Source organism: Parasteatoda tepidariorum, chromosome 4, assembly GCF_982258835.1.
Source record: "Parasteatoda tepidariorum strain Cologne lab strain chromosome 4, Ptep-v5.0, whole genome shotgun sequence".
In the NCBI taxonomy this organism is placed as follows: domain Eukaryota; kingdom Metazoa; phylum Arthropoda; class Arachnida; order Araneae; family Theridiidae; genus Parasteatoda; species Parasteatoda tepidariorum.
This window is the reverse complement of record NC_141758.1, coordinates 14513925-14528295: the sequence shown is the minus strand read 5'-3', so window position 1 is coordinate 14528295 and position 14371 is coordinate 14513925. Positions and strand designations below refer to the sequence as shown.

Here is a 14371-nt window from a genome sequence, read left to right as displayed (position 1 = left end):
CTCAAGGGAATGCTATGATTATTAAACAGAGCTGGAACAAAATGGCGTAGTGTAATATAAACGTTTTAATCATTTACATGTAGTGTACTTAAATTCACAAAGAATCATACATCGCAACAAATAGTTACTATTGAGAAATTTTCCCAAAAAGCGTAGAAGTTGGGATCCTGCATTTCTCATTTCACCAGAGAAATCATTTTGTAAGGAAAAATTTTCTTCCACTATTATTACGCTATTATAACAAAATCATATGAAATGCTATTATAAATTATTAGAATCCATAAATTATTAGAGTCAAGCTAGATTCTTGGTTAATGGAATTTTTCCCTCCACATGTTACCACCGTATGTTACTATATTTATTTTGACTGAATTAATAATTTCTCTGATGAGAAGGCTTCATTAAATGAGCTGTTTCTCCAAGTAGTCAGAAGCTATGTAGACTGGAAGTTAACGGATTCAATACTGCCAGGGTTACAGCAAGATTGGATCTCTAATTTGAGCTGAATGTTCAACTTGACAATGGCTTGTAAACCAACTTTGTATTGAGCAAACCCGCAATTTAACTTTTATTATTTCTTTTCGTAACTTAAATCCTTGGCAAGGAATTTAAAAAGACTTCAAAATTAAACAAATAAATTAATTCTGGTACAGCGAAGTAGTGAAAAGTAGCCCATAATGGACCCATTAAAACATTTCACCAGTTCATAATAACAATTGAAATATTATAGGCATTGAAAATTTTCTAAAATATTTGATGAAAATACTATGGTAAAATAAAACTTTTCTTCACATGAATTGCGTCGTATATCTCGGAAAATCAAAGTTGTAAAAATATATTTGGGCTCAATGATATTTCATAGAATTATAAAACTAACGCCTATTAGGATGAACATACATCACCCAGCTACCAGGCTACTAGTTTTTGATGACCATAGTAAGAAATTTTCCATAATTTAGACCTAACATAATCAGATGACCTGGACAGAGCCCGAGCTGTAACCACTTCCTCCGAACCCTCCACCACATCCCCAAACAAAGAGAGGACTTTCATCTAAGACAGATTAATGCACATCTTGTACCGTAAGCATGCCGGTTGTTTTGAGAACTTACAGGATCGAACTCACGACCTCCAGCTCTCCACCATATGGAGGATGCTTTAAACGACTACACCAGTATTGAAAAAAAACTTTCAAAGGAAATATACATTAACACCTAAATTGTTGTCCATCATAAACAATTTGCAAAACTTTTAAAATAGGGCGTATGCCACCAATTCAGGCGAATCGGTCGCAGCGATAGCTTCCGCACCCGGGTCGCACTATCAACAGTGCTGACGTTAAACATCTTCAGTAGTAGACGGATCATGGGTTAGAGTCCCCTTGCCATCAGGCTAACCAAGGGTGGTTTTCGAAGTTTTCCCCTTCATGTAACGAATTTTCGGGTTATTTCCCACTAAAAGTACTCCACGAAGGTAAAATTTGTCCCTATACTTGATCCAGGAGTAACCTTGTCTACTGGATTGGATTCAGAATTACAAGGCAACAGAGTTGAACATTAGTAGTCGTTAACCTAAAATTGGGTACGGTTATATACCTTCCCTTATATTTCTAGTGGTTTTGTAATATTTTCAGTTAAGTTCCTCCTGACTGTCATACGGTAACATAAAGTAGTAAAGTTTAAATAATATGTTTTGTTTCAGTTTCTTATATTTAATGATCGAACTAAAAGCGAAATATGGTGATTTTTTTCAATAATTTATTGTTTATTTTCAGAATGGAATTTTATCTTCCCTTCCCTATGTATCCCATGCATTGATAGGCGTTCTTGCTAGTTTCTTTGCTGACAGCATGAGGAGGAAAGGATACTACAAAATTACTTTCATTCGGAAGATAATGAACTCCGTTGGTAAGTTTTACTTCATTTGGAAATTAAAACAATATTTTACTGTAAAACAAATAACAATTTAAAAAAAAACACTTTTTTTATTTAATAACTATAATTTAAAAAAACACAGTTAATTTTTTAATTTAATAGCTTAATGGGAAACACGGTTAATTTTTTTAAAAATAATAACTATAATTTTAAAAAAACACTCAATTTTAGTATTTAATATCTACAATAGCCGTAATTAAAGAAACACGGTTAATTTTAAAATTTAAAACGCTGAAGATTTTAATTCATTTTATAACAGTTCTGAAAAGCAAACCCAATTTTTGGGTTTCCGACTACTAATATTCATTTTCATAACCTTGTAATTTTGAACCCTATCCAGAAGGCAAGGGAACTCCGAGATTAAGAAGTGAGAGAATTTTACCTTTGTAAGGAATTTCTGATGGAACTAACCTGCATTTGCGTTACATGGAGAGGAAAACCTCCCACAGTTAATACGACGGCAAGGGAACTCTAACCCATTATCCATCTACCCCTGTGGACATTTTACGTCAGCACTGTGGTCGGAGCGAGTCGGGTGCGAATTTCGTATCAACCAGCTATCGTTGTGGATTCGAACCTGGTTCACCGCATTGGAATGCGAATGCTTTATCCTTTGAGCCACCAGAGCTCATCTTGAGAAGACTGAAATTTTATCTTACTAATAACGGTTGAGGCTTAAGAAAAATATAGGCTTTTAAAAAATTTCGCTTCTAATTTTTTCTAACTTTTGCTTTGAGCATCCAATTATATGTTACACTTTGCTTCACAAAAACTATTAGACTTAGCAAATTAAAATAACAAAGAAGTGTACAAAAATGTGCTGGTTTGCGATGAAATAAAGAAAAAATATTCGATTGCTAGTTCCAGAATTAATAAGTGTTAAGCTTTTTGTTAAAAGTAGCGTGAGGGCTGCTCGACAGACCGCAGTATTGCAGTAACATTTTTGTTTTTGAGTGTAACATGAGTGCTTTTTTTCATAATTGCAATTTGTTAGAAAGTTAATGGATTCCTTTCTTTGCTATTAAACATTATAAAATATTCTTTATCAATTTCTTATGAAATATTCTTTATTAATTACTTATTAAAAGCTTATCGAAATCCACATAATTGTTTATAATTTGCAATTAACATATTGACAAAATGTTCTTTCATAAGATTGGAATAAATGCATGTTCTGTTAACAAAATGCTCTTTGTTATTGCGGATTGACTTGTAACCGATTAAAAAAAAAACAATTAAAAGAATTATGGCGGGGGACAGAGCTTCCTAGTGACATCAAAAAGTAATTGTATTCAATCAATAAATTTATTTCCAAAAGTTTTTTGACGTTCGACAGACCTGATTTTGGACTTCTACTATAAACATTGAAAATGAAATGATTTACTAGCATTTTTTTCCCTTTTACGTTCGAACTATAAACTTTAAACTATAAATTTTAAACTATAAATTTTAAAACACAAACTTTAAACTACAAACTTTAAGCTGTAAACTTTAAAATACAAACTTTAAACTATAAACTTTAAGCTGTAAACTTTAAATTATAAACTTTAAACTATAAACTTTAAACTATAAACTATAAACTTTAAACTATAAACTTTAAACTATAAACTTTAAACTATAAACTTTAAACTATAAACTTTAAACTATAAACTTTAAACTATAAACTTTAAACTATAAACTTTAAACTATAAACTTTAAACTATAAACTATAAACTTTAAACTATAAACTTTAAACTATAAACTTTAAACTTTAAACTATAAACTGTAAACTGCAAACTGTAAACTTTAAACTATAAACCTTAAACTATAAGTTTTAAACTATAAGTTTTAAACTATAAACTTTATTCTATAAACCTTAAACTATAAACTATAACCCTTAACCTATAAACTTTAGACCATAAACTTTAAACCATAAATTTTGATCTATAAGCTTCAAATTATAAAAATTTTCAGCATTGAAACTCATGTTGATATTTTTCCTTCTATTTCATAGCATTCTTTGGAGCTTCTATCTGCCTGCTATCAATTATATTTTTTGGCTGTGATCCACTACCGATACTCTTTTTACTCACTGTGGCCCTGGGAGTCAATGGATTCATGTATTCTGGATTTAATGTCACTCACGTCGATATGAGCCCAGAATTCTCAGGTAAGAGTTAAAAATCGTCAAGACGCCATTCATTAAATGTCTGTGTAAGAAAATGATAATGCCCTCTGCTTAGATTATTTTTCAATCAATACTTGCTGCAGCGCGTCTGAATCTAGAACAGTTCTTATGAGCTGCATGGTAACTGAGTGTATTGGTCTCAGCATCTTCTAAAACAGATGCAGAATTTTTCAGAAAGATTGCAGTTTCTGAGAATGTAAAATCGTTTAAAATTGTGAAGTCTTCAAAATTTTGAAAGTCATTAAAATGGCGAAAATATTTTCTAATATCATTTAGGAAACTGTTGCAGCATGTATTAGCATCAGTGAAAGAACTCCAGTAGTCTAAAAGTTGAGTAAATTGAAACTTAAATGCTGAAATTTAAGTAATTTAAAAGTTGAGTAAATTGAAACTTGAACGTTGAAATTTGAGTAATCTAAAAATTGAGTGTATTCAAACTTGATAACTGAAGTTTGAGAAATCTAAACATTCTTTAAGTTGCCTAACAGTATTTAAGTAACAGTATTAAGTAGTAATTTTTTCTAGCAATATCCAAGTAACATATGCAACTTGTATTGTTGTTATGCACTGAGCTCAAATTGGAAAAAAAACTATTTAAACAGCATTTTGTAAGTACAATGTCCAAAAAAACAAACTACTCTAAAAAACTTTTTTACATTCTAGGACTCAATCTTAATTATTCGAGGAAATAACCTCAGACATGATAAATTAATAGCGCAGAAGATATTTTATGTTACGAAATCAAACAAAAAACGTATTTTCTTAAAATAAACACACCTTTTTCACATACAAAACATCAAAATTTCAGCAAAATCGGTCAAATAGTTCCTGAGAAGTTAAATTTTAAAAATATTTTTAAAATTCGATTTCTCAGGTTCAACAAGACTGATTTTGCTCAAATTTTGCATTTTAGCATGCAAATTTACGTTCTTTAAAAAGATGTAAGAATTACATTACTAAAATTGCAATGTATATTACAATTAAGAAAAATTTCGATAATTATTGATTAAAATAATAAAAAAATATTAAGTATTTGCTAAAAGTTATTTTTTATATTTAATTCTCTTTGGAAAAACAAATTTTATAATTGTATGCAAAACATTATGAATTCGCTTAGAAAGTTTTTGAAATATGGTGAAATTCTGAAAAAAAGAAATAAATAAAAGTTACATTGCAAGGTCGAAATTTTGGATAGCTCTCCTGACCAAACTAAATGGCTACATTTCCCAAATTACGGCAACCTCCTATAATTTGGGGGTCAGAAATTTGAATACGTCGAAAAAAATATGATTATTCACACATTTTTGCATCTATTTCTGTAATTAAAAATAACGTCTAAACTAATTAATTAGCCTATTTGAGGCTAGCCTATTTGAGGAAGTTCGTGTCCTACAACCTGAAGATCTGATTATTAGATTAAAAGTTATTCAAGGTGATCCGTCTATTTTTTGCGCAACGTAGCTTAAAATTAATTTTTTGTAGGGGAAAAAAATACATTTTTCTTTGCATTAATTTAACTCAGAATCATATATGTAAAATTAAATTTTTCTAAAAGACGGGGAATTTGGTATTCTTTATGCTTTATAATTTTGTTTTATTTTAAGAAAAGGTTACGTAAGAAAAGTTATAAATAAATGAATATTTGATTATTACAGGCACATTGATGGGCATTACAAACTGCATTGCTAATTTTTCCGGTTTCCTAGCTCCTGCATATGTTGGAAAAGTGACAGAAAGTGGTGTATGTATAGTTTTCAAGTTTTATGAAAGATTATTATGCGAAAAAATGACAAATTACTACAGTTTTAAGAAAGACAATAACAAGAACAACAAAAAAGCGTTACATTTAAAAGTGTAAAAAGAAATGTAGAGTAAATTTGAAACTGCCATTAAGCAACTTTAGGCAAACCGTTTCTATCAATGTTTAACACTAGTAGTTCCACTATTTTATATTCGAAATTTATTGTGGAAAAACCAAACATTTCTATTCACCATAATTTATATTTTGATCTGAAATATCTGTAATTTGATCTGAAAACGGATCAGTGAGTATTTTAATTATTTAACCCTTTAATGGGCCCTTTATTTCTAGTAACGGTAAATTAAAGTATTTTTGGAATTGAAATTGTTTTAAGAACAATAATTGATAAAAAAAACTCATTTAGTTTATAAAAACGCCATTTTTTTGGTGGTAAAGATATTTAACATGACCTATTAGGAACTTACTGACTTTTATTTTTCTTTATTTATAAAATAAATTCCTTAAATGCTACAAACTTCAAAAGGAATTATGTATTTTATAACTTTTATACGTTTTTTAAAAGTGACAAATGGTTACCAATTTTATTTAAACTCACTTCAAGAAAGCTGAAGTTATTGAAAAATGGAAACCTAAATTAAAAGTGGTAAAGCGTGGTGGTAAGTATACTTACCACGGTCCTTCAAAAGGGTTAAATGCCAATGTTCCATTTTTGAAGCAGGTCTCTTTCTTTTTTTTTAATTTTCTAAACATATGTTGAATCATCAGTTTACAGTGAAGAAATGACACAAAGTATTTGCGCCTAAATTTATTTAAAATAGGCATGGCATTCTCTTAATATAATTCATCAAACTTCAAGAATTTTTAAAACAAGAAACCCGAAATGAAAAGGTGTATGTAAATTATTATACAGTATCTATTAATTTATTGTGGATTAAAGTGTACATATTAGGGTGAATATAACTATTTTTATTCCTTTTTTTTCTTCAAACAGCTTACCTCTTTAATTGAATGAAAACATAAAAAATGGCTTGTTATTGATTTAGATTAACCCTTTCAACCCGATATTTCAGTGAATTTGATTTTGAAAGGTAGTTTAATTCAATAATGAGAAATTAACAAGAAGCCCTTTCAACCCGATATTTCAGTGAATTTGATTTTGAAAGGTAGTTTAACTCAATAATGAGAAATTAACAAGAAGCCCTTTCAACCCGATATTTCAGTGAATTTGATTTTGAAAGGTAGTTTAATTCGATGTTGAGAAATTAACAAGAAGCCCTTAAGGAACCAAGCCTATGGAATATTTATTTCCATTAGAACCGAGAGGGTTACGGCCTTTTAATGTTACTGCGTTTTAGAATTAATCTTTAAAGCATCCATAAAAATTAATAGGCCAACTGTCATGATGAAATTTACAATCACGATTTCAAATTTTCAACGCACCAGGAAATGTGAATAGTGGTAGTAATATGGAGATAAAAAATATTCTTTTTCTGCCAAAGGTTGCAAATAATTTTAAATAAATATAAATAGATCTGAAGTTTGATGAATTAAATTTTTAATTCCAAAGTGAATACGAATATTATAAAACAACTCCCAGGCCATGCTTGGGGCGTATCATATCAGGCCTGCAGAGGTTACAACAACTATGGAACCATTTTTTAATTATTTTCTATGTAATTAAAAACCATGAATCACTTTAATATTTACATAAAACTTTTTACTACCATCTAGAACAAATATATGACTTTTGCACAGAGTCCGAAAAACTTGCATTAAGAATAACTACACTTCTAACCACAAAACTTTCATTCATTACTAATGATAACTGAATTTTATGCAAGTAAGATGATTTTTTTAAAGTTTCGTAAGGATAATTAATGTCGTATAAATTAATGAGCTATATGTTTAGATGAGTAGTAATTTTAACATTTTTTTTCTCCTTCAGCAATCCTTACACAACTGGAGCATTGTGTTCATCACCACATCTTGTGTCTACTTCGTCACTGCAATTATTTACAATATATTTGGTTCAGCCGAGCTTCAACCTTGGGGATAAGAACACTTTAAAAATAAAAAATGGTGATATAAATAAAAATAGAATTTTACGCTTATAAGAGAGCCATAAGAATCTCAAGCGTTAAATTTTTTTTCTAATAATAGAATCTTCAAGATAATTTTTAAACGTTACGTGACCAACTGATTTTCCAAAAAGCGTATACGTGAAACACAAATTGTATAAAAATAGTAGCGCTTAATCCAGTGATTCTCAACCTTTTTTTTGTCGCCGCACACTTTTAAAGATTTCAAAATTTGGCGGCACACACAGAAAAAGATAAGTTCAAAAGTTGTTTACTTGCCTTTAATACACTGTGTAAAATAGTTTATGATAATAATTTGGAATGTAAAATAAAATAATATAATATGTACTACAAAAACAATTACAAAACGCTTATTAAGGGATTAATTACAAATGAATAATACTTTTAATGAGAAATTTGAGCTTGATGTGTTTTGATAATTTCATTTATATTTGGTCGTAAAAATGACAATCTCATATCGTCTTCTACATTTAACAGTCTCGATCTTTTTTTCGTTTTTATGTTGGTTAATACTGAAAATCCGAATTCACACAAATAAGATGCAGAAAATTGTAATAATATTTTTAAAGATTTTTTGGCTATCATGGGATAATCTCATCCAATGTTAATCCAAAATGAATTAATTGATTCTTCCGAATATTTTAAAATTATATCTCGATTGTTGGAAAGCGAAACTAGTTCTCCTCTCCATTCAAAGTTAATTCACAAATAGATTACGAACCCAATCAAAATTTTTTATATCTAAATTTGGGAAATAATGAATAATTCTCTACTCTAATGTTATAGTTCTATAAATAGTTCTATGCTGAAACAAGTGCTTCTAGATGCAAAAAATAATGTGTAACTAATATATCCCCATTCAGTTCTTTAACATGTGTTACAAATCCTTTAAGGTGTCTAGTCTAAATAAATTTCACATTTCTAAAATTTGGCGGCCCACTTTAAGAATTTGGAGGCACACAAAAGTGCCGCGGCACAGTGGTTGAGAATCACTGGCTTAATCTATGAAACTTTAAATTGTAATTTTCTTCAAACAGTAAAATATTCTCTGAAGCAAAGTCTGCAATTCGTAAGTGTTTAAAAGAATTGCAACTGCCCTCCGATATTTTAGTAGCATTTACAATAAAGCAAAAAAAAAACTGTTACGGTACTTTCCATAACATGTTGCCTGCTAAAAATAGGTCCTGGTTACTTAAAATTTCTTATTTATGTCGAAACCTGTTCTTTAATGGTAAAAATTAACAAATTGATAAACGCTGCAGCAATAAGGAATAAATAAGGTGTAACTTAATCGTCTTTCTTTAGCATATTCCTCAATATAATAGTTTTTCAACACAAATATTTAAATGATGTCCCGTTATTTAAACACCAATTATACGCAAATCAGCGTAAAAAAATAAATAGTGATTCTGCACTGCTGACAAATATTTGTATTTTTAAATGCTTCTTAAAATTCTATCCCTTATGAAAAATCGAAGAAAATCTTCATGAATCGACTAGTTAATATAATAACTTTCGAAGCGAATTAAATAACTATTTACCTGATAGCGGAACATTAATTGTATAAAGAAGTAGTTATTAACAGAACTTGTAAGAGATGATTTTATTTGAGATTTTTCTTCCATGACAGATACCCTGTTTTAGCACACAGACGTATGCTTCTTGTATATGGCATCAATATCTATAATTTCTATCGAGAATCTGCAAATTATTTTTGCCAACTAAGTTTTTAAGAAAAATCCACGAGAACTACAACTATGTTAAAGGATGCTTTGCATTTATATATCATTTGTACATAAACATGGTTTGTTGCTCAATGTAAATGTATTTAAATGAGGTTTTTAATGAATGTGTATAAAAGAGTTTCTTTTTGTGTTGTTCTTCTTACATAATTTCCACAATCACACGAGACAAGATTTATTTAGAGCTAGCTTTCACTCATCACCGTTTTAATTTAACTCTATTTTATTTCTGACACATAACCTTCCACACGATGGAAAATCGTCATTTGTATATGGCAGTAAATTGTTTCTATACCAGAGTAACAAAGTTTTAAATCTATTTTTTTATGCAAAAGTTATAAACCATCCTTGACTATAACTTTTTTTAAATGTATGTAAACAATTATTTTTGGGAATGTTGTTTCGTAAATTATACATCACCGATAAATAATTACTTTTGAATAAAAAGAAGAAATTAAATATTTTTGCTACCAGCATTTTTTTAAATAAAAAATTATTAATAATATTGCCAACATAATATCTATCAATTTCAGCAACTCCATTGCCTGCTTACCTCATTGCTCAACCAAAACTGTTCAAAAATTCCAGATGAATAGGATAGGGGACGCTTCGCGGCCCAGGTGCCAAATAAAATCTAAACACTAGGACTAGAATCTATCAATTTGAAAAAATTCCTTCAGCAAAATGTACTGACTACTTTAAGAAGAGTGGTACATTTATGGTATTTTATTCTGACATGATTGAGTAAAAGTCTCAATTAAAATGTATATTAATTGCATTTTAATATGACATGGATATGTCAGAAGTGATCGAGACTCCATCCATTAATCTATTTACTTATTCAATCGTTACTCCCATCGTGACTCGCAAATTATTCATATTTAATTTGAAAATATACTTCTCATTCGCTTTCGATTTTTTTACGTAAATATTCTCAGGGCTAAAGAGAATAGAAGGGCTGGTTCACTCCTTTGAAGTATCTCTCGCCGCGCCGATCCTCCGACGTCACTCTAGTGACGTCACTTTGGCGCAAAGCTCGCACTTTTACTTCAAGAACGGAGCGTTTGGCCTTACTAGCTCTAACTAATATTGGATCATTTCTTTTTGCGAGATATTCTAAGACATTTGTTATTTTCTATAATGACTTTCCTCAGTTTTTGCAGTGAATTTACAAGAATTTAAAACTATTATCGAAATGCCAGTTTTCGCGATTGCAACTTGCAAAAATTCTGATACAAAAACAAAAGGAAAATGCATAATTTTTCACGTGTTCCCTAAAGTAAATGAACAACTATGTAAAGAATGGATTCCGAAATGACACAGTTAATATAAAACAGCAATACGTTTATTCTGTCGTAAAGAACTTTTATAAAAATTCATTATCTAAATAGAAACCGCCTCGTTACTTCATAAAGAAAGGCAGGTGAAAAGAATTAAAAAATGGATAAAGTCAAGGAAAATTAAAATGTAAATAAAAAGTATAAATAAAATATATAGTTGAAATTCTCCTAATTTCATAACATATTTTTTAATGTAGTTATTCTAAATATTTATGATTTTTTTTAAAAATTATATTCTCTTCAATTTAAATATCTATAAATTATATCATCGTAAATTTAAATGTCTATAAACAATTGTAAAATTTCTAATGTCATTATGAACCTAAATTATTATTTTGTTTCAGTAATTAGCGTTTAAGGTTGATGTTTCCTAATGATTAAGTATGAACAAATTGCTATTAACGACATATTTTGAAATCAGGGATTCTAAATTTAACTTAACTTATCGTTATAAAAGAATATGTAGATAAAAAAAGTGTCGATATATGCCTTCATTTTTCTTAATAGTTAAAGTTAAAACTGAACTTTTTAAACTAAAGTATTTATCGTGTCATTTTCACCAACTAGCAAAACATTTTTATAAGTTTAAAATGGTATTTTTTTTAATATAATAACCAAGAAAGTTTTTTTTGAACTATGTTTATGAACAGAAATAATGTGTTAATTAAGTAAAGTTTGAAGGCTTATAACCAGAAAAAGTCTAACTTATTTTTACGAAGAGAAAGATGCGAAGTTATCATAATATCTTTGTTTGCGATCTCCGAGATCTGTGGACACAGTGACGTCATGAGGAGGGAAATCGTAGCTTCAGCTCTAAGAGCGGAGTGAACTAGCCCTTCTATTCTCTTTAGCCCTGAATATTCTTCTTATACACTTTCATTAGGAAATTGAAAGAAATACGCTTGAAAAAGTTGGTAATTTTAAAATTTTGTGCATTTTATTAGTCACCCGTGGTACACCTTGGTTTGCGACCTTTTCACAACAGCATAACTAGTGTAAGAAGAAAAAATGAAATCCGAACTATTTTATTATACATTAATGAGAAGTTGGAGTTAATATTTATTTATCTACCACTACGGAGTTTGAATAAAAATCATTGGATAAAACCTCTACTATTGTATTTTAAAATTTGCTTCTAAAAAAAAAAAACGCTAAAAGTTCAAAGATATTTTTCTTGTTTACTCTATGATTCTAAAAGTAACTTAACAGAAATTTTATGATCTTACAGATTTAGCATACCACGAACAACAGAAAATGCAAAAAGTGGTGACTGATCAATTTCAAAATTTTAATTTAAGAAACTAAAATCAGCAATTTTCTGTAACACATACTTTTCAGCTTACTGAGAGTGAAAGTTTTGGTTTAAATATTACTATTATTGAATGTAAGTTATTTTTTGGAACAGTCATTGAACAGCCGACCCAATATTAGGCTTACGACTACTTAAGCTCAACATAGTTTTGAACTTAATCCAGAAAACAAGGAAAATCCTGGTTCAAGTATTGGGAGAAATGTTTCGCTTTTCGTTGCATTTGAGGGCTTTTTGATGGAACTAACACGCATTTGAGTTGCATAGAGGGGAAAACCTCCCACAGTTAGCCTGACTGCAAAGGGATTCTTAATCCATGATTCGTATACCACTGAAGATATTTCACATCAGCATTGTGGTCGGTGCAAGCCGGGAGCGGAATTCGCATCGGCCAGCCATCGCTGGGATTCGAGCCCGTATCACTTCATTGAAAGGAGAGCACCCTGAGCCTCTCCACCGTTCTAATCTAAGTTATGGTGATAAATACTATTGAATAATTAAGCAGATTATAAATAAATTAAAATGAATTGAGCTTCTATCACTTTATACATTTTAAGTTGCCCGTGGCATACCTGATTTACAAATTGCTAATATGAAAGCTAGTAATAATGGTTTATCGAAATTTTGAATGGGTTGGAAGCATTTTTGAAAAAAAAGTTTAAGCATATTTTTTCAAATTGTGTCAACTCTTTGGAAATGTAAATTCTACTTACGCATCTGCTGCTAGTAGAAAGATTGTTTACATAGAGCTAGTATAGATGTGTTGTCATTATTTGTCAATCATCAGTATACTTCCTTTTTAAAATAACATGTATATAGGTGGGCACAAATATATTAAAGTATCGAGGTTTGCCTCTTTTCCTATATAAAAATATTTTAATTCATAAAGTATTGACATGAAGAGCTTAGTGAAAGAACCAGGTTAATGATATTTTTAGGACAATATATGATACTAGGAGGCTTCGCCCCCTGCTCGCTGGCGCTCACCAACCCCCGGAACTGCTTTCGCAGTTCATTTCGGATTGCTTCGCAATCCAATGCTCGCTTTGCTCGCTCATTGGATACGTTCTTAACGTCTAGTTTTTGTATACTTTTTTGAATACTGAAGTTCCGAAAACAAAGTCTTTCCCACCAGAGGGCTCAAGCCATGTGTTGTAAAACAATATGAAATAGTAGTCTGCCACTGAACGCCGGATGTAAAGCATCGGCTTTGATAAAGGTAATTTTGTATTTTTAATTCTCTGAAGGGTGCTACCTTAATAATATGGAATTTGTAAAATAAATGTATATATTTTTGATGGTTGATGAAGCCCATCGTTTTGTGTTTTCATCAGTGTTCAGAAGCAGAACAACTATAAGTTTTTTTATCTTATCACAAAAATATAAAATGTATAAAAAACAAAGAAAAGAGTAAGAAAATGAGTATAGTCATAGAAAAAGTTAAAATTATAATATAGTATTTGTCAGTTAGAATAAAACTTTTTGTTTAAGTCATTGCTAACAATTCAAATTATAGAATTTCTTTAAGAACACAATTGTGGATATTTGGCGATACAACACTTTTAGAATTGAAGGATTTGTTACGCCAAGCGCTCAGGTATCATAATTTTGATCTAGTTGTGCTTCTATGTCATTTTGATTTATGTTGCTAAGTTAACTTTCAAAAAATTCTATGGCTGGCAACAGCATTTTTATTTTTTAAGTTGTTTATTTTTATTTCTTTTAGAATTCGTTATTTTTTTAGCGAAATGTTTTTTAACCTAACAGAATTCTTTGCCGACTGTTTTCTCTATGAATGAAGAAAATAAATTAAATATTTAACTGTTGTGAAAAGAATGTTATTTAGTTGTACAAAGTACTTCAGCCAAAATTTGGGAGTCACGTAAGATAATTATACATATTAGATCAGAAACACATCATTAAAAGGCAGAACGCTTTGGTGTTTTCAAAACAAAGCAAATGTTGCCACCGGCGGAAAAGAAATACAGCCAAAATTTGGGAGCCACGTAAGAGAATTA

General features: G+C 29.8%; 1 protein-coding gene across 6 annotated transcripts in view; it reads left to right on the top strand.

Moving 5' to 3' along the window:
• The window catches only part of LOC107447482 (sialin), a 37778-nt gene extending 27951 nt beyond the window's left edge, over window positions 1-9827 (top strand). For all 6 annotated transcript variants that reach the window (XM_087160708.1, XM_087160707.1, XM_087160704.1 and 3 more), the window contains 4 exons: window positions 1775-1907; window positions 3928-4083; window positions 5757-5842; window positions 7809-9827. In XM_087160708.1, coding sequence (XP_087016834.1) covers window positions 1775-1907; window positions 3928-4083; window positions 5757-5842; window positions 7809-7919 — 486 coding nt within the window. In that variant the 3' untranslated portion in view covers window positions 7920-9827. The remainder of the gene's footprint in view (window positions 1-1774; window positions 1908-3927; window positions 4084-5756; window positions 5843-7808) is intronic.
• The last annotated feature ends 4544 nt before the right edge of the window (window positions 9828-14371 follow it).